Source organism: Monodelphis domestica, chromosome 4, assembly GCF_027887165.1.
Source record: "Monodelphis domestica isolate mMonDom1 chromosome 4, mMonDom1.pri, whole genome shotgun sequence".
Taxonomy (NCBI): domain Eukaryota; kingdom Metazoa; phylum Chordata; class Mammalia; order Didelphimorphia; family Didelphidae; genus Monodelphis; species Monodelphis domestica.
This window is the reverse complement of record NC_077230.1, coordinates 446,802,942-446,830,293: the sequence shown is the minus strand read 5'-3', so window position 1 is coordinate 446,830,293 and position 27,352 is coordinate 446,802,942. Positions and strand designations below refer to the sequence as shown.

At 36.8% G+C, this 27,352-nt stretch overlaps 3 protein-coding genes across 4 annotated transcripts in view; 2 read left to right on the top strand and 1 right to left on the bottom strand.

The window, feature by feature from the left end:
• LOC130454040 (death-associated protein 1-like) overlaps window positions 1-15,123 on the top strand; it is a 65,252-nt gene extending 50,129 nt beyond the window's left edge. The window contains exon 2 of the mRNA XM_056796840.1: window positions 14,926-15,123. The gene's annotated coding sequence lies outside the window, so the exon portion shown is untranslated. The remainder of the gene's footprint in view (window positions 1-14,925) is intronic.
• On the bottom strand, window positions 348-21,664 carry VN2R606 (vomeronasal 2 receptor 606). 2 transcript variants are annotated; one of them, XM_056825095.1, is made up of 6 exons: window positions 21,205-21,664; window positions 19,178-19,469; window positions 17,827-18,630; window positions 7,070-7,294; window positions 4,555-4,682; window positions 348-1,363 (listed from the first exon to the last, which is right to left on the bottom strand). In XM_056825095.1, the coding sequence occupies exons 1-6, from the start codon at window positions 21,426-21,428 to the stop codon at window positions 463-465; spliced, it is 2,574 nt and encodes an 857-aa protein (XP_056681073.1). In that variant the 5' UTR covers window positions 21,429-21,664; the 3' UTR covers window positions 348-462.
• LOC103101414 (death-associated protein 1-like) lies at window positions 14,250-14,928 on the top strand. Its single transcript, XM_056796838.1, has one exon. It carries the CDS (start codon window positions 14,294-14,296, stop codon window positions 14,849-14,851), a length of 558 nt encoding a protein of 185 aa, XP_056652816.1. The 5' UTR covers window positions 14,250-14,293; the 3' UTR covers window positions 14,852-14,928.
• Window positions 21,665-27,352: the final 5,688 nt, after the last annotated feature.

The following is a 27,352-nucleotide window of genomic DNA, read 5'->3' as shown; positions in this document are numbered from 1 at the left end:
ATGACCAATAATTTGATTCTCTTATATGGAAGTCATTCTCTTGGAATTTTAATTATATGTGTGTGTATGAACTATTTATATCATGTTTCTATTTAACAGTTCTTTTTCTTGAGGTGGGCATTGAGTTATTCTTCAAACAATATCATGGTTGTTCTCTATAAAGATCTTTTGGTTTCATTTATTTCATTCTGGTCTTTTTAAGTACTTAAAAATAGTTTATTTGTCATTTTTATTGGTCCATATTGTTTCATTACAAACATGTGCCAAAACTTCATTACCTAATATGCAATTGATGAGTATCCCCCCTATTTTCAGTTCATTGCCACTGCAAAGAGAGGAGCTATAAAGATTTTCAGCTGTGGAAAAATTGAGACATTTTCAAGCAAGACTAATTAGTTTTTTAAAACATCTTGTTATTTTATTAGCGGGTGTAATACAGAAATATTCAGAATGCTTCTTGTCTCAGGCATTTGGATTATTCTTTAAAAATTTCCTGATGTTCTTCTGTGGCTGTAGAAGGATTATATAGCACTTGGGGATGAAGATGCAGCCTAGTAAGCCAGCACTGGAACTCAAGATGGAGAAGACCTCCACAGCCACCATCATCTTCCCCTTGGTGCTCTGGTATGTGGGCAGAAAGGAAATCCAGACACTGCAGAACACAAGCATGCTGAAGGTGATGAACTTGGCTTCATTGAAGGTATCAGGGAGATTTCTGGCTAGAAAAGCCACAGTGAAGCTCCCCAGGGCCAAGAATGCTATGTAGCTCAGGACAGAGTAGAAGGCAATGAGAGAGCCCTCATTGCACTCAAGGATGATGTGCTCAGGGTCAGAATGTGTGTCTGCATCAGGGAATGGGGGAGAGAGCAGGAGCCACATTGTACAGAGTATGACTTGAATGGTGGTACAAAAGACAACAAGAGAGATAGGACCTCTGGAGCCCACCCATCTTCTGCTCTTGCTGCCGGGTCTGGTGGCTCTGAAAGCCAGAACCACAGTGATGGTTTTGGCCAGAATAGAGGAGATGGCCACTGTGAACATGACTCCAAATGCTGTTTGTCTGAAGAGGCAACTTATTGCAGTGGGGCGGCCAATGAAGAACAGGGAACAAAGGAAGCATAAGGAAAGGGAGAAGAGGAGAATGTAGCTGAGATCCCGATTATTTGCTTTGACTATGGGGGTATCTTTGTGCTTCACAAAGACCCAGAGAATCAGAGCTGTGAGAAGAGAGAAGAAAGCAGCTATGGAGGCCAAGGCCATGCCCAAGGTTTCTTCATAGGCCAGGAAAGTCACCCTTTTGGGGAGGCAGTGCATCCTCTCCCTATTTGGATATTGGTCCTCAGGACACTTCATGCATTGACCTCTATCTGAAGAGAATAATAAGGTCTTAGAATGGCAGGTGTGCATACCTTCCCTATCAGTGTAACCCAAGTTTGTATTATAATATTACACATTTCTCCAATTTAACTACTTTCTTCTGAATTTCATCCCTTGTAAAATGGGGATAATAATGGCACTTTTCTTATGCAGTTGTGTTGAGGATTAAGTGAATTAAAAAATATAAAATGTTTTATAACCCCCTTAAAAGTGCTATATACCAGGTAGCTAATAAAAATGTTATAGTAATATGTCTTAAAGAATAGAAATCCAATTTGTTGTTGAAATAATTTAATGGATGTTGACAATGTATCTTTTAAGTGTCTCTCCTCATCCTGTATCAAACTATTCTTTATAGATTTTTCCCACAGGAAAATGTTTCAATTGTATTCAATAAGGTAGTCTTTCTAGAGTTCTTCTGGAACTCTATGTGAAGATTCAGTCCTAATAATTTTTAAAGGTCTTGATCCCTTTGCCTTTCCTGTTGATGGTGAGTGCATCTTTGATGCATCTATATGCCATTAGCTGTTGACAAGATGTCTTTTGGGCTTTACCAACATGACTCTTACATTCTTCGCTAGGACCTCAAATGAGTGTTCTAAGAATGTTGAAGGAAGGAACTATGCACGTTTATGATGGGGGAAAATATTCAGAAGAGAGAATAGGTGATACTTTGTATTCAAAGGGCTAATATTAGTGGAAGGACTATATTTGCTCCATTTTGTGGGAGAGGGCTATCTAGAGGGCTCTGCTAGAAGGCAACACAAGATGCAGTCCAGAAATTGAGAACAGACAAATTTAGATTCTATCTAAGAAAATCTTAATAATGAGCATGGTCTAAATATTTAGGGAGCAGCATTTAGAGTAATGGTTATCCCCTTCTTATAGATCTTTAAGGAGAAAGTGGATGACTACTTGGGTATTGTGAAGATGGGATTAACTCTTCCTTGCCCATTTTTATATTTAATCAGCACAAGTGTACACATACCTGAAGTTATGGGGATGTCTATGACCCATGTGTGCTATAGTAATTAATGAATAAGAATTGACTGCCTGGCTACTGGACAGTCCTAAACAAAGCTCTAACTGTAATTGACCCATTTAAAAATGGAAGGAAAATACAGGAAGTGATGAAAAAATGATCTTTATAAGTGGCGCCCATTTCTTTTGAGGAGTTCTTTTACTTGGAAGTTGACTTGAAGGACCTTGGAGACGCTGTGGACTGCATTCTTTTTTCTGTTAGGACTACCATTTGGATGAGTGAAAAAGGCTGATTCCTTTCCCTGGTTTGTTCTGAAGACCTCCTGTCTTAGAGGAGATCTCGTGGCTAAAACCCTTATTAAATTTTCCTCTGGGGACCCCTTTGCTTGGTTCCGTTAAGCCCTGCCTGGTTCAGACCAGGCCAAATAAATATCTACTCTCTCTGATTTTTTTTCTTACATTCTTTCTCCTCTTGTAAATATACTATCCTAAAATTCATTTGGAATTGACTGATAATTCCTAGGGACTCCACTCTTAAATTTAGTTCATACCTTTTCCTTTTCCCCCTTACATTATGGGCATCTCATGCAAGCAGGGGTCCTACCACTTTTCAGATTTAATCCTTGTCCAACCCATTAACGTACAAAACCAAGTAATCCTTCCCCCAATGGAAAGGGTATATGGGCAGGTCACTACCCAGTTCCCACTATTTCAGGTTATAAAAACAATGTCTTGTGTATCTTCTAGCCATGATCAGGAGACCCCCTTTGAAAGTTAACACTTGTATTGATTTACTGCTGAAGAGAGGGCATCCTCCCAAACACTTTCTTTTCCTAAGACTATTGAAAGAACTTCCTTCACAGTTTTTCCCCCTGAGACATTGCCCTAAGTCAGATTATTTCCATAGTCTATATTACTTCCCATTTTCCTCATGTTGGCATTGATTTTCTAAATATCTGACTATTTACTCAACTTTGACAGCTTAATATACTCTTCGAAGTATATTCAAAATTTCTTCTCAGAGATCCAAGCCTCATGGCAAATGGGGAGAAATCTGGACCTGAATAAGATGATGAAGCAACAGAAAGGCAAGGAATTTTCTGAGTTATGGGGGAGGATTGGTGCTTTCTTGGCATGCATTGTGCAACATACATGGAAGCATTCAGGAAAAATAGTTGAGATGAATTTAAAAATGTGATGGATTTCTGTGCAGTGTCCTGGGTTTGATTCTTAACTCTTCTTAATAACTGTGTTACTACAGTTGGTCACTTTTTCTTTCTCTTCAATACAATTATAACAAATATAGTAACATTTTGTCTTTGGGATCTTGTGAGAAAAGAGCACCTGAAAATTCTAAAGCTCTATGTAATGTAATGGTGATGTAGTGTAATAGTAATAGTCTTTGGGAAGCCGAGAATGATGGTTGTCTTTGTGCATTTGCACAGACACTTGTGCGTGAAGGAGATTTAAGTGGAAAAGTTGATGCACAGAGACAGTCCCACTCTCTTGGCGTTGGAAGCCTGGGTCCAGTGGCACGAAAAATCGTTACACCTAGAGACTTCCTCAGCTGCATTGGATGGCCATGTTGTCTTTTGTGCTCCAACATGCCCTACGCACTCCACAGTGCTTTGCTGCATCGTCATCTCAGCCATTGAACCTTCTTATTGGTTTCTTATGTCTGTTCAGCTGAAGCAGTCTTCACATGCTTGGTGAGCAAAGCCCTGGTTCACCAGGGGTCGATGATGACCTGATGGCTACCCTCACATGGTTTGGCCAGCCTGTTGAAGCTGTTGCCTGGGGTGTGGCCCCTGCTGCATGCTAGCAGCTACTGGGAGCCACAAGTGAGAGCTGGGTGTCAGGTGGGGGTCACAGGCTGGAGAGCTGCCCTAGGAGGGCACAACAAGCCCTCCATACCAAGGTGATAGACATTTCTAGAAGTTTATCCCTGAGTAATTACGCCACACAAAAACTGGGTCAGAAATTTCTAATGTGATGGACTGCTAATACACCAACTCTCACTAACACTGATCACTCTTGACTCTCAATCTGCTTGATCTTTCTGAACTTTCTCCTGGATTTCCTTTCATATCATGTTCCATAGCAATTGGGTTTTCCATTATTAGACTATGACCCAAGTGTCATCCAGCTTTATTTTGTTTCTCTAGATATGTGTTTGCTGTGAGTTTCTCCACAGACTTACCTGTCTGGTTGGAAATCTGCCCCTGTGGGCAGGGCGCACAGTCAAAACAGCAGACAGGCTTTCCCTCCTGGGCTTTTATGTGGAATCCTGGGTGACAGACTTCGTTGCATCTGGAGGGAAGAGGCTACACAAAAAGCATCCAAAGTCATAATGATGTTGTTTGGAGTCAGCATATGCATGTCTTAATGTGCTTTGTTATCTAATTTTAGCTTGTTGTTAGCTACAAGCACACAACCTGCTTATTCTGCAAAGGCTACCAATGCTATTTTTTCAAGAATATGACATTTTTATCTGTAAGAGCTTGGGGGAAAAAAATGAAAGTCTCCGCAGCCCAAAGTAGCTCTATTTTTTTAACTCTTATGGAACAGAAAAAGCTCTTAGTATATGAATTGGGGTGTGGAGACTGTACCACCCCACATGCCCTACTAAATTGGCATATGAAAGGTTTTAGAGATGGAATAATGTTAGTGACTAGAATTTATTATCTAATAGAGCCTTTTTCTAAGTTTTTTTAGAAGTATTCCTGTTTAGTCATTTCTGTTCTGTCTGACTCTTTGTGACCTTTTTCTGCTTTTCTTGGCAAAGACAATGGAGTGGTTTTCAATTTCCTTCTCTTTCTCATTCTGTAAATGAGGAAACTAAGGGAAAGTGGTTAAGTGGTGTGACAGGGGTTATGCATTTAGTGTCAGAAGAATGATTTAAAATCAGATCTTCCTGGTCCCTTGGCTGTCACTCTACCTGTTGAACTACCTAATTGTCATGCAAAGCATTTGGAATTATTGAAAAAGGATAATTCAGATTCTTCCCCCACAAAGAAGAAGTATTTGAGGTTTGATTCTCCAGTCTCTTAGTATGAGACATAGTAAATCATTCTGTCTCTCTCTGTCTGTGTCTCTGGATCCCTTCCTCCATATCTCTCTTTCTCCCTCTTTCTGTCTCTCTCACTCCCCATGGGTATGTGTCACACTCTGCATGTGTGTGTATGTGTATGTGTTTGTATGAGTGTGTACTTTAAGTGTAGCAGTTAATTTTTTTTACTTCTACTTAAAAGTGATCACATTTATGAAGTAGCAACAGTGTTCAATTCATTCAATCAGAATCAAATATGAATAGAGACTATGAACTTTTTTGAATCAGCTAAGAACCCATCATTTGAGGAAAAGGAGGAATTCTTAGAACCAAAGTTTCTAATTGCCAGGAAGTGAAATATTTAGAGTAAACATGTTTTTCCATTATATCAATGATGACTATAGTTAGACCTGAGTCAATGTGGCAGAGAAGAGAGAATCCATAGGGATCTCCAGCTCTCCACACATTTTGCACAGATGTCCTAGATAGAAGGGGGTCTTAAGAAAATGTCAGCTTTTTCATGTACCTTCCCTTGCCTGTGTATTTGCAAAATGTACAATTTCATATGCTATTTGGTAAATCAAATATTACTCAGAACATGAATTAAGTCTTGATCATGAACAAGCAAGGCAGGTGAAAAAAGTCAGGTGTGGTGGGGACCTAAACCTAAGCTTAAAGTGTGATTTTTTATAGCCAGGATCTCAGAGAAATTGTAATTTTGTCTAAAATACAATCTCTAAAGTAAAAGAGGAAAAAACCACACATGGAAGATACTTGTATTATCTTTGTCACCGAGGACTCAACTCAAATAATATCCTTAATAAATAGTTTTTGAATGAATACATTGCTGAATTAATGAATGATTAAGAGATTGTGTCACATTATAAAAATAATTAGTACCTCCCTCTCCCCTATAAATCATACACTTTTAGAGAAACTTCTATTTTCTGAATAATTCTGTTTCACTCACATAAAATTCCAAGTGACTGAGTACTTTGTACTGACTTAAGCAGGGATTTTGGCTTGCTCCATAATCCTATGAATCCTACATTTGTCACCTTTTCAATTGATGACTCTGTAGTTTATCTTTTAGTGGCCTGTGGAAGTTAGAGATTTAGATAGTAAAGGTAGCTGTTATATTTCTAAGTGTGGGATATGGATCATCATAAAAAGGGAAACATTATTCCCATTAATGGGAGCTAGAACTAGAATTTGGTTAACACAGAGTTCTCTTCCAGGAATCCTAAATATTTAGAGGTCTGGTATCAGTTAGAGAACTTTGATACCATAGAACTTTGCTGGATATAGCAGGCATTGATCAAGACTCATTAGCTCTAATAAGACGTTTCTGAATGCTCCTACTTCCTTTTTCAGTGACTGCTATGGATGAGAGAGATTCTCTTGCTTCCCCCTTCCACAGCTATGCAATAGAATAATCGCACTGTCTCTCAGGCACTCCACATAAAGAGGTATTTGTCTTGGTGCCCTTGCCTCAACATTCTCTCAGCTGAATTTGGCATAAAAGCTTGATTTTCAAGCTGCCTTCTGAAGGGAATTTTTGTGCCATTTGAACCAGGTGTGGAAAATGCTAGTGGCTATTCTGTTGTGCTATATTCCTCAGTTTACATCTTTCATTAAACAAACATTTCAATCATTCTTCACCTCTCCCCATGTTCTGGGCCACACTATTGCTTTCTGCTGGATAATGAAGTCTTGACCAAGTGGAGCCTCAGAAATAAACTCTCCCACTTTGACCAGAACCTCAGTGTCATTACCAAAGGTCACATAGTTGAGTATATCATAGTTTGCCACAGAGTTCTTCTCAGCTAAGACCACTTGGTTCCCAGCACTGTTGTTAAACTGGATGTTCTTCAGGAAGGAGTGGAGCTAAAAAAAAAAAGAACATGAAAAGTTCTATAGGTGAGTCTCTCTGGTATGGATGCTAGGCTCTAGGCTATCTAATATTTTTTATCAAATAGTTTGATAAAAGTAGTATTAGGATTCTAGACTCTAGGCTATCTAATATATATATATATATATACATATATATATTTATCAAATAGTTTGATAAAAGTAGGATTAGTCTATTGTTAGACATTTCAATTGTCACAAAACTGATCAATTCCTAATAAACTTGATAAGAGAAGCAGGATCTATAAAGGCCTCACTAGATTAGAAGGTTGGTCCAAATCACAAGATCTTGGTAAAAATATTTGAAAAGAGAGAAAAAAGCCAGAAGGATCCTCTCAATTGAATGAGAGTAGAGCTGGGAAAGGATGTATGGAAAGAGAGCTTACAGTGCTGGTTCATAATATTGGAGGTGCTATAGAGTGTCCTCCTATGGTTTGTGAGTCTCCTTCCAATGCAGTGTAACAAGCACTCATAACCATTTGTTCATTGCCCACTATTTAAAAGGCAATAGATTGGGTCCTTGGAGTATTAAAGAAAAATCAAAAGCATCTGGAGTAAAAGAGTTTACATTCTACTGAAGGCAACCACATTAAAACAGAAAATAAAATACTGTGAAAGGGAAATTTAATTTTCTTAACTTAATCAAACAAGCACTTGGAATGCTCCACTCTTAACTTAATCAGTCAGGAACTGGAGGATCCTTTTGATAAAAGTTTACACCCTCAAAGGAAGGGAGGTGAATCCCACAGGCACTGCTGCCCTATGAATAGTGTCAGCTAAAGTAAGAATTAAATAGAATACAGCTGTTTTAAATCTTAGCAACAGGGCCCTAAGGTCCTGGCTAGGAAAGCTGTTCTAAATATCCTTTCCTTTAGGGAACAACTGCCTAAATTAGGATTAAGGGAAACCTGGGGAAAGTTTTGGCCTTGTCCTGCTCCCCAAGTGTTTACTTTAGAAATATGGAGTTACAGCCAGTTCAGAACTTAGTTAACAACTGGCTTTTCAGTAAATACTTTGTTCTTTTTTAGCACAAGCATTGGTCTGCAACTTACTTAACAGCTGTCTCATCAGCTCCATGACCAAACTTGTAAATACAGAATTCCTTGTCTCTCTGAAAGGGCTCATCCCATGGAACTTATAGCAAAATCTAATCAACATACTACTTTTCCTTGAGTTTTTGATTGTTGTAATTGTAATATTGGATCTCCTTGAAGTACTCATTTATCAGTCAAACCAACCAATTGCTCCCTCTAATATTCAACAAATTGTAGAACTAAATACTCGACTTAAGCTTATAGAGAAAAGTCAGGGGGAGCTCATAGCTTTTATGAAAAACACTAACCCTCCTAGCCAACCCACTGCTACCCCTGCCAACTCAGCCTTAGAACCCCCTGCTTCTAACCAACCCACCCCTCCTCCTGCCCCCTCGGCCTCAGAAAACCCTACCTATGCTTCCAACCAACCAAATACCTCTAACCTAAATTCACACTCTACCTCTGATCCTTCTGGTACTATGGGACAACAAACCCTCTCCCTCAGTGTGCCCAACCCTTCTCTTTCTCATACATACCCCATTGAGAATGGAGCAAGAAGCCTAGAAACAGAAACAGGAGTACCAAATAATTCATATAGGTTATTTCCTTTAAGGGAAGTATCCACTTTTAATAAAGATGGAAACTTGGTATTTGTAAGACATCATACACCTTTTAGCCCTGAGGATTTAAATACATTTAAGGAAGATATTCCATCATTTGAGGAAGAACCAATATTATAAAAAAATTAGAGAACATATTCAGAACTTTTGACCACACTTGGATGGAAGAGAATATCAAGATGATAGGCCTTTCCTTGAGGCTTCATAACTCCAGAAAGGTGGGGTCACTAAGATAGCCTTTCACTCACCAACAGTGACCATATAAATGAAAGTAGTCTGAGGTCTCCTGCATGTTCCTCCAGGGGTCCAGTTCCTCCAGTCCACCTCTGAGTCAGAGTTCTCAATTGAATATCTCTGAATCTAACCAAATGTCCCAATGTCTGAATATGACTATCCAAATATCTGAATCTGAATGTCTGAATATCTGAATCTGAATGATCTCCTTCTGCCTTTTGGTCCTCTTTTTAAAGATCTTTTACTCTTGTGCCACATCCCCTACATTTCAAGTCTACCAGTCATATCAGGCACTTTTCTCCAGGACTGCCCATTGTTTATTTCTCAATTTTTGTGGTTAGATTTTTTCCAGGACTGCCCATTCTTTAGTTCACACCTTCTCTGGTTAGATTATATCTTTTTGGGTTGCTTATCAACTTTTTTTGGTTAATTCACCCTTTGTTGTTACTTAACACCTTTTGGTAGTAAAAATCTAAAAATTATTTTAGTTTACAATTCTAGCTTCACTATAAAGGAAGAGCTAAGTGTCTTCGTTGTTACAATCAGGAGATTATAATTTTCACAATAAAGAAAGAGCTAAGTATCTTCATTGTTACAATTAAGAGATAGCAAAATCCAATCTTCACATGGACAAAATAGATAGTAAAACTATACTAGTGGGAGACCTGAACACTTGCCACTATCAAATTTAGATGAATGAAATAAAAAAATAAATAAGAGGTAAGTGATTTGAATGAAATCTTGGAGAATCAGAGTTAATATATATATGGAGAAAAATAAAGAGGGACAAAAAGGAATAAACCTTCTTGTCAACAGTAAATGGTACATTCACAAAGACTGACCATGTACTAGGATGTAAAAACATGGCAAAAAAAATGTAGCAAAGCAGAAATAATAAATGCAACCTTTACATATTATAATGCAATAAAAATAATAATAAGTAAGGGTACATTGGAGAGGCAAATAAAAAATTAATTGGAAATTAAATAATATGATTTTCCAAAATCAGTTAGAGAAGAAATCATAGAAACAATAATTTCGTTGAAGAAAATGACAATGATAAGACATCCTTTCACAATCTATGGGATGCAGCCAAAGCAGTACTCAGGGGGAAATCTATATGCTTGAGTACATATATTAACAAATTAGGGATGGTAGTGGTCAATGAATTGGACATGCAAATAAAAAAACTTGAAAGCGAACAAATCAAAAATCCCCAGATGAAAACTAAATTAGAGCTCCTAAAAATTAAGGGAGAAATTAAGAATATTGAAAGTGAAAGAACTATTGAACTAATAAATAAGACTAGAAGCTTGTATTTTGAAAAAACAAACAAAATAGACAAATTACTGGTCAATCTAATTAAAAAAAGGAAAGAAGAAAACCAAATTAACAGTATCATAGATGAAAAGGGAGACCTCACCTCCAATGAAGAGGAAATTAAGGCAATCATTAAAAACTATTTTACCAAATTATATGGCAACAAATATGGCAATTTAGGTGATATGGTTGAATATTTACAAAACTATAAATTGCCTAGATTAATAGGAAGAGAAATAGAATTCTTAAATAATCACATATCAGAAAAAAAATTGAACAAGCCATCAAAGAACTGCCTAAGAAAAAATTCCCAGGGCCTGATGGATTCACAAGTGAATTCTATCAAACATTCAGAGAACAACTAATACAAATATCATACTAACTATTTCACATAATAAGCAAAGAGGGAGTTCTACCAAATTCCTTTTATGACACTAATATGTTACTGATTCCAAAGCCAGGCAGGTCAAAAACAGAGAAAGAAAACTATTAACCAATCTCCTTAATGAACATAGATGCACAAGTCTTGAATAGAATACTAGCCAAAAGACTCCAGCAAGTGATCACAGTGTTTATTGATTATGATCAGTAGGATTTATACCAGGAATACAAGGATGGTTCAATATTAGGAAAACCATCCACATCACTGACCATATCAACAAGCAAACCAACAAAAATCACATGATTATCTCCATAGATACAGAAAAAGCCTTTGACAAAATACAACACTCATTCCTATTGAAGACACTAGAAAGTATAGGAATAGAAGTATCTTTCCTGAAAACAATGAATAGTATTTATCTAAAACTATCAGCCAACATCATCTGCAATGGGGATAAACTATATACATTCCCAATAAGATCAGGATTGAAACAAGAATGCCCATTATGACATCTATTATTTAACATTGTACTAGAAACATTAGTATTAGCATTTAGAGAAGAAAAAGAAATTGTAAGTATTAAAATTGGAGGAGACCAAGCTATCACTCTTTACATATGATATGATGGTCTACTTAAAGAATCCTAGAGAATCAACTAAAAAGCTAGTGGAAAAAATCAACAACTTTAACAAAGTTGCAGGATACAAAATAAACCCTCATATATCATCAGCCTTTCTTTTTATCTCCAACCCATCTCAGCAGCAATAATTAGAAAGAGAAATTGCATTTAAAATATCTCTAGACAATATAAAATACATAGGAATCTATCTGCTGAGAGAAACACATGAACTATATGAACACAACTACAAAACACTTTCCACACAATTAAAACTAGATCTAAGCAATTGGAAAAACATTAACTTCTGATGCGTAGGATCAGGTAACCTAATATAAATGATCATTCTACCCAAACTTATTTACTTATTTAGTGCCATACTCATTGAACTACCGAACAACCTTTTTACTGAATTAGAAAAAAAAACCATAAGAAAGTTCATTTGGAAGAAGAAAAGATCAGGGATATGCAGGGAAATAATGAAAAAATGCGAAGGAAAGTGGCCTAGTAGTCCCAGATCTTAAACTATACTATAAAGCAGTGGTCATCAAAATAATATGGTACTGGCTAAGAGACAGAAAGCAGGATTAGTGGAATAGACTTGGTGTAAGTGACCTCAGAAAGACAGTCTATGATAAGCCCAAAGATCCCAGGTTTGGGGACCAAAATCCACTATTTGATAAAAAAAAAACTGCTGAGAAAATTGGAAGACAGTATAGAAAAGATTAGGTATGGATCAACATCTCACATCCTACATCAAGATAAACTCAGAATGTGTGAATGACTTGAATATAAAAATGGAAAGTATAAGTAAATGAGGTGAAAAAAGAATAGAATACATGTCAGATCTTTGGGAAAGGAAAGATTTTAAAACCAAGCAAGAATTAGAAAAAAATCACAAAACAAATTATTTTGATTACATCAAATTAAAAAGTTTTTTTTTACAAACAAAAGAATTGTAACCAAAATTAGAAGGGAAGTATGAAATTGGGAAACAAACTTTATAACAAAACCTCTGAGAAAGGTCTAATTGCAGAAATTTACAAAGAGCTAAATCAATTGCACAAAAAATCAAGCCATTCTCCAATTGATAAATGGGAAAGGGACATGAATAGGCAATTTTCAGTTAAAGAAATCAAAACTATTAATAAACACATGAAAAAGTGTTCTAAATATCTTATAATCAGAGAGATGCAAATCAAAACAACTCTGAAGTGTCACCTGACACCTAGCAGATTGGTTAACATGACAGCAATGGAAAATCATGTACTGAATCACATTCAGAGGAAAAACTGTGGGGGTAGAAACACTGAAGAAAAACAACTGCTTGACTACATGGACTGAAGAGGATATGATTGGGATATAGAATCTAAATGAGCATCCTAGTGTAAACATCAACACTATGGAAATAGGTTCTGATCAAGGACACATGTAATATCCAGTGGAAGGGTAGAGTAGGGGAGGGAGGATTACACACACACACCCACACCCACACCCACACACACATAAAGTGAAGATGTCACCTATCTACTTAACAATATGGACACATACACTATATATATACTGTGTGTGTGTAAAGGATTTTTCAAAGAAGTATTATAATGTGAAATCAGCTCAGTAAGCTAAAAGTAGAGAGAAAGAACATTCAATTCCAATTATTTCAATTTTTTAAAAGACTCTGTGGAGTCATTGAAATAAAAATGTAAGCTGAGAGGAAACTTTTACTGCTTGAAATGGAGAATGATAAATTGAGGGGAAACTGCTGTTTCTCTTTGCAATGACTGTTGTTCTCTGGATTTTGAGCAGAGAGGGCTGCCACAGGAACCTAAACCTGCTTATTTGTAATACAGGAAGAACAGAAATCCTGAGGGATGCTGCCACACAGAGATGCTGGTACATAGGGGACACTGCTTATAAGGGACTACCCAGGGGTTTATTCTGGGGTTTTCCTATTGTTCCCTACTGATTGCTGATGGATCCATCTATTTCCTAAGCTCCTTCCTCCCTCACTCCCCCCCTTAACCAACCTCTCCCTTTTGCCTCCCTCACCTCCCAGATCTTCTTAAAGCCTTTGGCTCCTTCCTCCCTCCTGAGTTGAACTATAATGATACTCTAGTTGCTTTTTCAGTGAAGGAATTTATTGGGATAACAGGATGGGAATCTGAGGTAAGAGGGATGAGGAATTTCTCTAATCTAAATGAGATAAAATTGAGAGTTTGGGGAGTGACAAGTGTGACTCTTAGACAGTTAGAAAGATGGAGGACAATAGCAGTTCAAAATATTCTTTCTTCTTCTACATAAACCAGCCAGATCTCTCACCTTAACCCCAGAAAGAAACAAAATTCAAAGTCTCTAAGTTTCTCCTGATTGGCTCAACTCTCCTTTAGACCACCAACTCAAAAGCTTCTCTCCTGGTCAGCTTCTACTGCTCACAGCGAGGAAGACAGAGACCAAGTCCCCAAAAACTAAGTTTCTCTTCTCAGTGTCAACTTCAACTGTTCAGAGCCAGAGAAAACAAAAAAATCAAATCAGCCTCAGACAAGTCTTTTAGTCAGCTTCAAACCTCCAGGGAGAGAGTGTGTGTCTCCCAGTCAGAGACAAAGTCAAAAGCTCCTCCCTCATCAACTCAAACTGCCAACAACCGAGGACATTCCATTGGAATCCTCTCTTGACAGACACCTAGAGCTAGATGCCCAGCCCTGCATCTTGGTCCACAAGACCTGCAAAACCTCTCTCTGGAAAAACGGAGAGAGCGAGTCAGTGTCCACAATGTCTTCGCCTACTGACGAGAAAGTAGAGACTAGAGCTGGACACCCTCCTGCGGTAAAAGCTGGTGGAATGAGAATTGTGCAGAAACACCCTCATGGTGGAGATGCTAAAGAAGAGAGGGATAAAGATGATCAAGAATGGGAAAGTACCAACCCACCTAAACCAACTGTGTACATCTCTAGTGTTATTGCAAGGGGTGACAAAGACGTCCCCCCTGCGGCAGCTCAAGTGGCCCACCAGAAACCTCATCCCTCCATGGAAAAGCACCCTCCCAGGACAACACAGCACATCCAGCAGCCCCGCAAGAGAGGGCCTGCCCCAGTCCTGCCAGGCCGGCCCTCCCAGAGAAACAGGATTTCTCTTAGATTTTACATTTATAAAACAACAAGAAAAGGTTCAATTTTTTTCCTGTCTATTTCTTTAGAGAAATTTAAGACAAAGCAAATCAGTAGCTCTCTTTGCCTTATGTTTCTTTGTTTACTGTCTAAAAATAGATTAGATAACCATGTATCTTGTTTACCTAAATGCAAACAACACTTGAATCTCATTCCCCCCTAATTTAGAATCCTTACTCAGTTTAGATTTATTTGCAGTGATGTTCTTAAAAGCTAGTTTAAGTAGTACTGAAAAAGTTGCCTTTGATTTGTACCATAAAGTGAAGTATGATATTTAAAAAAAAGTTGTAATGGTTAAGAAAACATGGGTAATTTTATAATCTTATTTTTACCGGACACTAGGGTCTTACCATGTAGTCCAGAGGAAAATAGGGAAGTCAATTAAAATTTCATGCTGTTCGAAGACAACTGGGTGACTTGGTCCACTGAGAGCCAGGCCTAGAGATGGGAGGTCCTGGGTTCAAACCTGGCCTTGGACACTTCGTAGCTGTGTGACCCTGGGCAAGTCACTTAACCCCCATTGCCTAACCATTACCACTCTTATGCTGGGAACCAATATATAGATTTAATTCTAAGACAGAAGGTAAGGGTTTAAAAAAATGCATACTGTTCTTTCAATGAATAACCAAAACAGTTATTTCCCTTAAGAGCCTTGTATCTGGAACATGAGAGAACAAGAAAGGTTGGTTTCTGAGACATCTTTCTTGGAGTCCCAGGGCTCAGGAGTTTATTGTAACCCAGAAAGTCCTGGCTTGAAAAAGAAATTATGCATCTCTGTAACTGTCTTACTGGCTTAGAATGGGGGGGGGACCTCTTAGGACCGACATCCATGTCATGGCAGGGAGAGACATATGGAGAACAGTTTAAAATTTTAATAAGAGAATTTAAAGAAGGGGGAATAATGGGCAAAACTGACCAAGTTCCCAAAGAGATCCACTTTTCCTCCAAAGTGAGACAAATCCCATTGTCAAGGCAAGAAACATTCTACTTTAGCTGGAGCAATCTGTTTTCAGACCTCACAACTGGTCAGACTCCCCTTTGCCCCAATGACATAATCACGTTTCCAAATGTTTAAGTATTTTATGTCCCTTGGAGTTCTGTTGTATGTGCTTCTTGCCAGTTGATATTTGTAAGACTGTTGCTGGAACAATTACTATACTATTTCCCTATTGGAAAATAAACTTCTGCTCATTTGCAAAAAAAAAAAAAAACAACAAAAACCTCTCTCTCTCTCATGGCTCCGTCACACCATTGATGGCTCTTGCACAAAAGTATAATCTATTGGATCAGTAGAGTGGCATGGTTAGATGTTCTTTAGGAAGATTATCTTTGTCTTCATTCCATAATTCCTTTGAATGTATTTGTATTTGCTTTTATATTATTTACATTTATTTTACATATATAGAAAATATATTCTCCATATTTGTGTTCTATACATTTCTTTTGAATATATACATAATACATACTCATTCAATAATAGAAAGGTGTATATAAATATATACATTCATGTCCAAATGGGTGGGTGTATGTATGCATACACACATATGCTGAGATATATTTATGTTGTCCTCTCCATTGTTAGTGTTGCTGTCAAGCACCCCAAAATTAATACATTTGAGGATGAACATCTGAGAAGGGAAGCTGAAGACTGAGAGAAAATGGTTGGAGGGGTTTTAACTTAGAGGGAGCACTATAAAGAAAGAAAGACTCAGAGACAAAGAATTCAACAACATGGACTCCAGTGTGCATGCTCCTCTGACTGGAAAGAGAGAGAACTATACGTGTCCCCAATATTTTATTGGAGAATCAAGGAATGGGTGATGGGAGGTAGTTGATGAGCATGTGACATGGCAGAGAATTTAACATTGGCTCAGTTAAGAACCACAAGATCAAAGAGGTGTAAACTGAGATGATTTAGGACTCAGAGCCCCCCCTAAATCCAATTAACTTTAGGGAGATTTAGGGAGTAGCCAGAATATGATAAGCCCAGAGTTAGACTTTCTTACAAGGCTTGAGTAACCAATCATTTAGTTTGGTACATGAACATATTGTTCACAAAACTCAGTTTTTGAATACATCAACAATACTTTCAAGGTTAATTCATATCTGGATCCCTATAGGTAGGTACATCAGAGTAGGGAATTTATACAGTTTTGTCTTCAGATCTCCATTGTGTAGAATAGTTACTGTCATATAGTAGAAAATTTTAAATTGCCAGTTGATTTATTGTCAACTCTATAAAGAATGATTTAGAGAAAGGGGAAACAGGAATTCAAGATTATAGTTGAAGAGAACTTTTCATTGAACAAACATCTATTAAGTGCTTTACAGGAATTCCTATTCTCCAGTATTTATTTTGAAAAGTCAATACAAAAATCTGTTTTGAGACAAAATCTCATGTTAAGATCTAGATCTCCATTTGGAAAGGCACTTAGAGTCTTTTAATCTAACATTTTTTATTTAAAGTTGAAAGCTATAGAAGTCAAGGGATTGTTCAATGATAACTGGCAAAAAAATTTCAGAGACAAGTTTTGAACCCAGGTTTTCTGACTTCAAAACAAAGAGTCCATCTGTTGTACCATGATGCTCTGGAGTAACTAAGCCTGCTAGGGGGAGGAAAGACACCTGGCTTTGACTTCCTTAGACTGATGGAGGCATGGAACAGGAAGTTTTGCTGGTCACAACCTCCCTGTGAAAACCTTTAGTGGGCAGCTAGATGTAAAATTGTATAAAGCCCCAAGTCTGGAGTTCAGGTGTCAGGAAGAGTCATTTTCATATTTTTGTATTTGGCATCAGACACTTATTAGGTAGCAGTGAGACCTTTAGTAAGTAAATTAACCTTGTTTGCCTCATATTCCTCATTCATGAAATGAATTAGAGAAGTAATGACAACCCACAAAACTTCCCCAAAACTCTAAGGGACCAGTTGAGTTTGATTCTCATTCCTAAATCTTAAATCAGGTAAATGAAATGATGATAACTATGAAATGGCCAGAAATGACATATTAGGCTTAGAATCTACAGAGTTCCTCACTGAAAAATGAGGAGACCTGAGTTATTAATCTCATCTCTCTTTCCTGGAGTGACAGTACCCATAGTCAGATATTTGAAAATCAGTACCTAAAGGGGAGATCTTACCTTCCAACGATAAGTACCCAAGATGTTTCCATTGCTATTAGATTCCATTTCTGATCTCACCAAGAACATTTCATGAAGGGCCCAGGCTACAGCATACACAGCATTGTAAACAGTGTAACTCTGGTGAGACATAGTCATGTCTAAATAGCTCAATCTCAGTGTGTCCAAGGAAGCATTTGGTGAACAGACAGCTCCATCTCCTTTTCCAATTTCAGATGTACATCCAAAAGCTGAGTTCCAGAAGTTCTGAAGGAAGATATTCTCTGAGTCTTTGGCAGGGTTAATGGTTTTCAGAAAATGTTTGAAACCAGGAATCTTACTTGTCTGCTCTGAGAATATCAGAGCTCCATGGAAATTGTCAAAATAGACATAACCTGGTTTTTTGGCAATATCCCAGTGACTGCTGGTGACCCACATTCTGTATACAAGGGTATGAGGAATCTCGCTAAACCTTAGGGTGAGTAGTGCATCTGTATTGCCATAAATTACAATCACGCTGGCTGTAGAATCAGATAGTTTTTCGAGAAAATAAGAATGAAGGAGTTCATCCTCTGTCAACCCAGTAAAGATCTCATATATAAAAGCAACACAGACATCATTTCTGACCATTTCATCTTGAAGGTCCCTGAGGAATTTCCTACTTCTTGAATCATCTGAGGCAACCAATCCCACCCAGGTCCATTTGAAATGCAGCATTAATTGAACCATGGCAAGAGGAAGAGAGGTGTCCCTGGGGGCCATCTGATAGACAGAAGGAAACTGGACTGGGTCACTCAAGAGTGGATCAAAGAGGCCATAGGTGACCTGAATAGAAACCAAACATGAGCATAGTGAATATATTCTATGTATGTCTTTTTTTAACCCTCCTTTCTCAACCCACTATATTCATCCTCCTTTTCCTCGAATTGAGTAATTCTTCATCTCTACCTATTAAAGTACTTCTGATCATTCAGGCCACCACCTAAGGGATCAGGTCCTTCATAAAACCTGACCTAGCTAAAAAAGATATAAAGTCTGTGCTTTCTGACTTTTTAACATCTTTTTATAAATAGCACAATGCACAGAGAATTGAAAATATTTAACTTTTAACAAGTACTTGCATTTAATTTTATTGTTTCACAAATTCTCTAGGTGACAATTTGCTGCTTCCTATAAGAATTGATGAAGTGAAAAATTTTTTTCTCCTTTACATGAAGAGTTTTCTTTTCCTTCTCTGAGAAGCACCTGAGAGTTAAATTAGACATTAGGATTTCTCCAAACTTTTGGAGTCTAACTTTCAAGTAACAGAGCTATTAACGCATTTCTGTGTCCTCTAAGCAGTATAGGCTAAATTGAAGCTATAAATCCCTACCTGTGGGATCCTATAGAGCTCAAGTAGAGTTCCCATGGAAACAGTCAATTCAGAAGTGGCTCCTCCAATGACCACTATAGACTTGCCCTGACTCTCACAGCTGTAATTTGGAATGGTTGGTCCCTGGCCTGACAGCCACACCAGGGAGCTCTCCAAGGTTCTGTCATCATTGTGATAGGCATTAAAGATATGGAATCCCAGGGTTATATTGGGTAACAGTTTGGTGTTCCTGTTGATCTCTTCTACAGCAAACATCAAGGCCAGGACCTGATAGTAGTGTTTGGGCTGCCACCTACAGTAGGAAGGAGATTGTTAGGGACAAGAAATATTTTTCTTCCTACTCTTCACCCTTGAAAGAAACTGAAATTTTTAAATGGAGAATTTTTTCCATCAAATGCAGGTACAATTATGAGCGTACTCACATAGTGAAGGGCCATAACTACTTTTTGAGTCTCACATGTTGCCTCAGTGTTTTAGTCTGTGAAAATTTTATTTTATTACTGTCAGGGACTCAGAAGCCAAAGCTTTGACCATATTAAAACCTATCTGGTCTCAAGGGCTCAGGGGCTGTATTGGAGACTCTCTTTCTACCCTCAACCAGCTTTATCATCACACTTACATCAGAGTAGCAGTTCTCTACCAACTCTCATGTGATATCCAAAATCTATTGTGAAAATGTCCTGAATTCTTTGCAAAGTCAGTAAATGAATTTCAAAAAATTGAGGCAATTGAGTTCAATGACTAATAAAAGAAAATAAGACAAATACTACTGTGAAAATTAGGCAACAATTTTTTAGAAATATGGTAAAGATCCTCATCTCAAATCATATCCCCATGTACTCTCCAGTGGGATACTTAAACTAGCTATTAAAATAATTCAGATATGATTGAGAGAAATATAGAATATATTCATTTTCATATTTATCTGCTGGAGAATAGTTCATGACCAAACAAGAGGCATAGAGGATCAAAGATAACAAAATAGCATATTTGATTACATCAAGCAACTAAGATTCTTTTCCTCAAAAACAAATCTAATGTAACTAAGATAACAAGGGGAAAATATTAATGGAAAAATACATACAGCATATAGTTAAAGTCTCATTTCCAAGATATGTAAGGAACTGATTGAAATTTATAAAAACAAGAGCCATTCCTCAATTGATGCATTTCAAAGGATTTAAACAGATAGATCTTCAGGTCAGAATTCCAAACAATCTAAAGGTATTTAAAATTTTACAAATGTATAATGATCAGCAAAAAGGGAGTAAAAGCAACTCTGAATTTCTACTTCATATCCATCATATTGGTAAAGTTGGAAAAAAGAAACAAATGTGAGAGGAATTTAAAGTAATAGTGTTAGTGTTGACATTCTGGATAGCAATTTGTATGTCTTGCCAAAATGTTATTAAATTGTAGACACCTTATGACCAAATAATACCTAAAAGAATATAAAGATAACATAAAGGATCTTGGTGTTTAATATATGTATATGTGTGTGTATATACAGTCATACATTTATATATTCATTTTGTAGTGACAAATATCTAAGTATTAAGAGGGTGTACAGTGATTAGTGAATGGCGAAACACATATTGATCTGTGTATATAATGGAATATATGTGAGCCGTAGTAAAAAGAGAAAGATGATTTCATAGAAATGGCAGATGCCAGTTATGTACTGAGATAGTATGAAGACAGAAGAACTTAGAAAGCACCATATAATTTAACTGCAATATAATAAAAGCAAATGATCTGAGAATCTGAAGAACTCTGAGCAGTGCAGAGGATTGATTATAAAGAATACACACATTTCCTGACAGAAAGGTGATGGGTATCTCTAAAATAAGACATTCGTTCTTGGATATAACTAAAATGGAAAAATTTTTGCCTGATTATACTTATCTGTTACAAATTTTTTCGCTGTTTTTCCTTTACTTTCCAATGGGAGATTGTACATCATCAAGGAAGAAAATAACTGGTTGACAAGTGAAAAAATTAACTAAAAGAACTGAATAAATACTTACTGATGATGTTTTATGATATCCTTAGGGTGAAACCAAAATGTTTTCCAATATGGTAATTTGTCTAACTCATGTAAAAGTAGAGGAAAAAATCCTCCAATAACCAGATCCCCATCTCTATAGTATGTGGGGCTGAAAGTCCTTTCTTCATGGCAGGGGTTCCCTTCTTCTCTGCCCACAGAGAGTGGCAGCTGTAGGAGCAGGAAGAAGAAAAGTTGGAACAACATCAAGAAGGCTTCTTTTTAGCTCACAGCCAAAGTCCACCTGCTTTCTCAAAAAAAATTGTGATGTGCTTTGGGGGAAGCAGGGCATTAGCACCTGTAGCAGTTTCAGTTGTCTTGGGATGGGGCAGTCTCCTGCAGAGGTCCTGCCTCTTTACTGAGCAGTTGTGCCAGCTTGGTTTGTCCCCTGACAGTCATGCAGACACAATGCAATACAAGTCTGGGTGATGATCATGATAGAGACGTTGCTGACCAACACATATTTAAGAAGAACTTGGGCTTAGCTAATTATAAACAAATTTCCTTGTTATTGGATAAGGACAGGATCTTCTGTTTGCTTCCCCCTCTGCAGACAGAGAGAGCTCAATCAGTGAGGCTCTCTGGGGACCACAACTGCTGGGGGCTCTGCACCTGTGTCCCTGCGTCTGAGTAAAAACTTGTTTTCTCACTCCTTCCTCCCAACTCCTGGGTCCTCAGCAAGGCCAATTGGGACAAAGTGAGTTGGAGTCCCATGAGCTTTTCAGAACAGGGAAACTTCTTAGCATGTGAGAATCTATGAAGGCATCTGGCTTACACAGTGACTCTGGTCTTGGGCTCATTTTATCAAAGAACATTTTGTGAGAGTTGACAAGGTAAGAAAGAGGTAGCAACTGAGTGGTTAGGAGTTCTGTGATCTCAGCCTTCTCTTTGCCCAATTCTAAAGGAGAGAGTCCTGCAGCTAGGATTTACTCTCAGAGTATTGTTCTCTTACATGGTTCTGGTACAGAGTATCTTGTCACTAGTTCAGCATATAGAGATATTTCCAGCAGTTATTGCTTGACAAAGATTCAACACTGATGCTTGTAATGGGGATTTGTATCAAGTCCTGCTGCAGAAAAAAATCATCTTTGTTTCCCATAATCACTCCACTAACCAGCCCTTCTGTTGTCTGCTTGCCTAATTCAGTCACATTATTTCACTTCTGGATCTGAGATAAAGGACCTTATAGTGTCTCTCCAGTTATATAATTTCCATATTTTTTAAATTTGACAGATCAGTGATATCATGAAGTATCCAATTTAAACTTAAAATAAGAATCCAAAACACTAAAGATTTATTAACAAACTAGAACTGTAATGGCAGAAGGAATTTTCTCAATGAAGAATTCTTTAAGCCAATAAAATCATGGGTCCAATCTCTCATTCTGTGTTTATATACAGGGATCTGGGGAAAAGGGTCCAGGAACTAAGGGAGTTTTCCTTCCACTGTGAAAGAAGATGTGAGAAGAAAGAGATCCTTCTTTGCTTCGATCTGTGATGATAGTTTAAGCCTAATGCCAATGTGATAACAGGGTCACACCAAGTCATTTCATAATTCTGCCAATTACATTAAGTGGAGCATTCTCTTCTATTAAAACATCTGAGATATGCAAATGATATATTGATTACTTAGTCATGACTCAAAATAGTTTGGACTTTGTGTCTCCTTGAAGTTAGAAATACCACTTGCAGAGCCTGATGGAATAACTCCTCCGATGATAAAAATGATTATTACTACTCAGATTAAAGTGAAGAACATTGTGGAGAAGAAAGGGGAAGGAAACTAAGAAGAAGGATGAGAAAAGGCAAAAGAAAGTTGAGAAGAAGCAATGGAGGGTGAAGAATGAGGAGAACTGAAGAAGAAGAAAAGAAAGATATGTAGACCAAAAAGGTGGAAGACAAGAAGAAAAGCAATGAAGAAATGAGTAATGGATGATGATGAAGATGACATCCACAGTGTGGAGAAGCATAAAGAAGTAGAAGGAAAGGGAAAAAAGATGGAAGTATAAAGGAAAAAGGTAAAGCAAAGTATTTGAAGAAATGATTCACTTTTATACAGCACTTCTCTTTTTTTGAATAGAATTTCTCTGTAACAATTTTGTAACTTCACTTGAGTTTATTATTGCCATTTTAATTATGAAGAAACTATGGATCAGAGGAAAGAAAGAATTTGCCATGATCACATAGTAATTACTCAAAGCCAAAATTCCATTTTGTATATGTGGATTATAAGTTCAGTACTTTTCCCATCAGACACCGTTACCTGTCAATGATGTCATTTAGTGCTTCATGACCAAGAATTAAGGATTTTAATCAATTCAAAACCAATGATGATTCCAAAGGGCCGCAGTCTTAAGTGTTACTTTTTTAATGTTCTGAAAAAACACTTTAAGCCAACTCAATTTAGTTGCCATTCTACTGGGAACTGCATTTCATTTCTGAAATAGAGTTGAATTTATTGAATTTCTGATGAAAGTTGAACTAGCTGAACTAATTTAATGGAGATCTTTTTTTTTTCCCAGTGGTGAACTTTCTGAGCAAAATTCCTGAGTAGAATGTAAAAACATTGACCAAGATTCTGAGGATTTAGTTGTTTGGCAAAGGGCAAAGTAGAATGCGAAGATTACCTTTTTTCTCACTGTTATGACCTCTCAATTTGGCCCAGACTAATGGATTTTGTGACTATTCTGACACCGTGCCAACCCATATTGAATTACAGTCCTTGTAAATCCCTAAATATTTGGTAGAGACTGCTGAAGACTCTCTTTCCAAAAAATTAAAAGAAGGAAAAACAACTCATAATAAGCATGTGTAGTGAAGCAAAAGAAATCTTTCTATTGGCTGTATCCTGATATATGTCTCAAGTTTTACTCTGTATCCATCACTTGTCTGTCAGGAAGTGGAGGAGGGTTGCAGCATGTTCATCGTGAATACTTTGTAATCATCCTTTTCTTTTATAGGTGTCTAGAACTAATTTTCTCATAATTTATTCCAGAATTTTTTCAGCAATCAAAGTAAATTTCACTGGTTTTATGTTGAGCCATAATCCATATTTGTCAAATTTAATTTTTGATTTGTATTTGTATATGATTTTTCGTATATCTTTATTTAATTATATCATCCACTATTGAGGTCACTATTCTGGCCTTTTAAGATCTTATTTGCTCTTGCCACGGATACAGATAGAGAGTGAGAAAGAGTCAAGAGACAGAGAGACAGACAGAGACAGAGACAGAGATAGAGACAGAGAGGGAGAGGGTGAGGAAGAGAGACAGAAAGAGAGATACAAAGACAGTTTTATTAAGTATAATTTTTTTATATTCTGCAAATTTGGTCAGGATGGCAACTATATATGTGCCTCATTCTCTAACTGTGAAAATGTGGGTTTCAAGACTTTGAATTGCCAAAACTTTAAAGATAATTTTTAGTATATTGATTTAAATAAAAAATAAGTGGTCACCATGGGAAAAATTTCCAAATATGAAAATACACAAGTCAGCTGGTTTTTAATGGAGATTTTAATTAATACAAATGAAGGAATTAAGGAAAGGGAGAGAGAGAGTAGAGAGTAAATAGTATGAAGGGCATTGGCCATATGGCCTAGGGCTGAGCCTTAAGAGAGAGACTAGGCAGTCTTTTCATCACTCACCACAAGACATCCTAAAGTAAAACTACAGTCCTTCACTGAAATCCTCAACTCCTGAACTGAGTTCAGAGACCTAGCTCCTCCAACCTAACTCCAAACTCCCCACCAAGTTCAGAGAGCCACTCCTTTTAAAGAGAATTTTCTCTTATGTTACCTCCCCTAAATTCTCACATCTACCAGTCACAAGATGTTTTCCCGAGGACTGACCATTCTTAGTTCACATCTTCTTTTGTTATCATCTTCTCTGATTAGATTATATCTTCTGAATATTTCACATTTCTTTGCTAAGCTTGCACTTTGTAAGTTGCTTGACCTTTTAGTGATTAATTTAACCTTTATAGGTACTTAGTACCCTTTTGTATTAGATCTAAAAAGAGACCTAGCTTAAGGTTCTAGCTTTACTATAAGTATGAGTTAGGGACTTTTTCATTGTTCCATCAGGAGTTTACAACTTTATCTTCCCCTAAGGCACTGTATGAGCAGGGTGGAGTAATTTTAAAAGTTCCCAATACATTCCTGATCAAGTACCTTCATTATTTAAAATGGGGAATAGCTTAACCAAATTTTCTAAGGTACAGTGGGATCAGTTTTAAGATTTACAATTCATTTCTAAAATGTTAAGAAACTAGGGCAAAATATAGAAGCATTAGGCATCTCTTTCCAAGTTGGATTTAAAACTCTGAGTTCTCTTTGAGTTTAGCCATTCAATCAATTCCCATTCTGTTTCATTAAAGCACATTCTAACACATATCAATGCCTTTTATAAAGTAAAAACATTTCATACCTTATCAAATATTTTGCTAATTTTTTTTATTGATTTGAAAAAATACTTACACTGATTCATTGAGAAGGCAAGCAATACAATACCCATTATACAGGAGAAATAATGCAAAACATATTTCCACATTGACTATAGTGTCAACAAAACAAAAAAAAAGAAAGTGAAAAACTCTCCTTCAATATACTTTCAGAGTTTGTCAGTTTTCTGTGAAAATGGGGAGCATTTTCTTTCCTGAGTTCTATGGAATTGTGGTTCATTGTATTAATCTGAGAACCCAAGTCATTCAAAATTTATTGTCATTATAATTTTGTTACTGTGCATAATAGTCTCTTTTTTTTGCTAAAATTTAAGAAACCATTCAGCACATTTACACTATAGTATTCTAGATCCTTTTCACTTTGGGGGTATGTTTTCTACTCATCAAAGAATTTAACACATAGAAAGCAAATAGCAAAGGATTGTTGATTGATTTGTTTAATACATGCCTATTTAGTGACCTTGTCCATACAGGCAATGCAATCACTTTTATATGACCTATTCTTGATATATTGGTGCTTGTCTATGTAATTTGATCTTACTTCTCTTTTTAATTTAAATCATATTTTTTCACTTAGTGGAAAGCTTCCCCCAATTAGAAAAGGAGAAAATAAAACTCTTGGAAGAAATATGCCTAGTTAAGGATAATAAATATCTCCAATGGCCACATCTAGATAGAATGTCTTATTTGAAACTTTGGGAAAATCACCTCTTTCAGTAGAGAGGAATCAAGTTTTATTAAGTCTTCTGTAATCTTCTATTCCCTTTCTATCTATCTAGAAGTAAATTTCTAATTATTTATTCCAGAATTTCCCTAGAAATAAAAGATAATTTCACTGATTTATATATTTTTCTTCAACCATGTATTTGTGAAATTACATTTTTGAAATTGTGTAGGACTTAACACACACACATACATCCTTATTTAATTCTATCTTCTTAAATTGAGGTTAATATTCTGTCAGTTCATTAAATTATTGCTCTTGTCTTCATCATTCAGGGAAAGAGACAGAGAATGAGAGTACGAATAAGAAAGTCATACAGAAACCCAGAGATGAGAATGAGATAGAGATGGATCAAAGAGACAGAGAGCTCAAGAGACAATGAGAAATAGACACAATATATGTATTAATATACATAAGTGATAGTTTTTTTTTATTTGTACGTTTGAAATTGAGGCTTGAGTCTGTCTTTCAAACCTCTTTCACTATCTCTTTGTTCCTAAGTAAGTCAAGAAATGCTTTTACTTTCCATGCCTCAGAGCATCTTACAAATTGGGGTGATTGAATTTGAATGTTTCAATGTTGCCTGGTAAACAAGACTGGCTCAATCCAAGAATGTCTGCAGGCAGCAAGATGTCATCCTTGAGTTCCCTATTGAAATGACCTATGGAGATCAAAACTTATTCAGCCCCAACTTGATCTTCCTGTCCAGAACACCAAGGGCCATTAGAATCTTATTATCAGGCATGACTCCTGTCACTATCATGAAGCAATCAGGGAGGGACTGAGAGAAAATCAGTTCTTCTCATTAGATATATACCAAGAGGAGATGGTTAGAGGAGGGCTGTATAACAAGCTTCCAAAATTAAATTTTTGGCTCAAGATGCTTAATATTTTTTGTCTTTCATGACTGAGAGATCACCAAATGAAAAATGTATGGTTGATTG

Coding starts and splice junctions, on each gene's coding strand:
- LOC103101414 (XM_056796838.1), top strand. CDS start 14,294: ATGTCTTCGCCTACTGACGAGAAAGTAGAGACTAGAGCTGGACACCCT.
- VN2R606 (XM_056825095.1), bottom strand. CDS start 21,428: ATGTTGTTCCAACTTTTCTTCTTCCTGCTCCTACAGCTGCCACTCTCT. Junction 18,631..19,177: donor AGCTCTATAGGATCCCACAG/GTAGGGATTTAT, acceptor GTTTCTATTCAG/GTCACCTATGGCCTCTTTGA. Junction 7,295..17,826: donor TGGGTACTTATCGTTGGAAG/GTAAGATCTCCC, acceptor TTTTTTTTTTAG/CTCCACTCCTTCCTGAAGAA.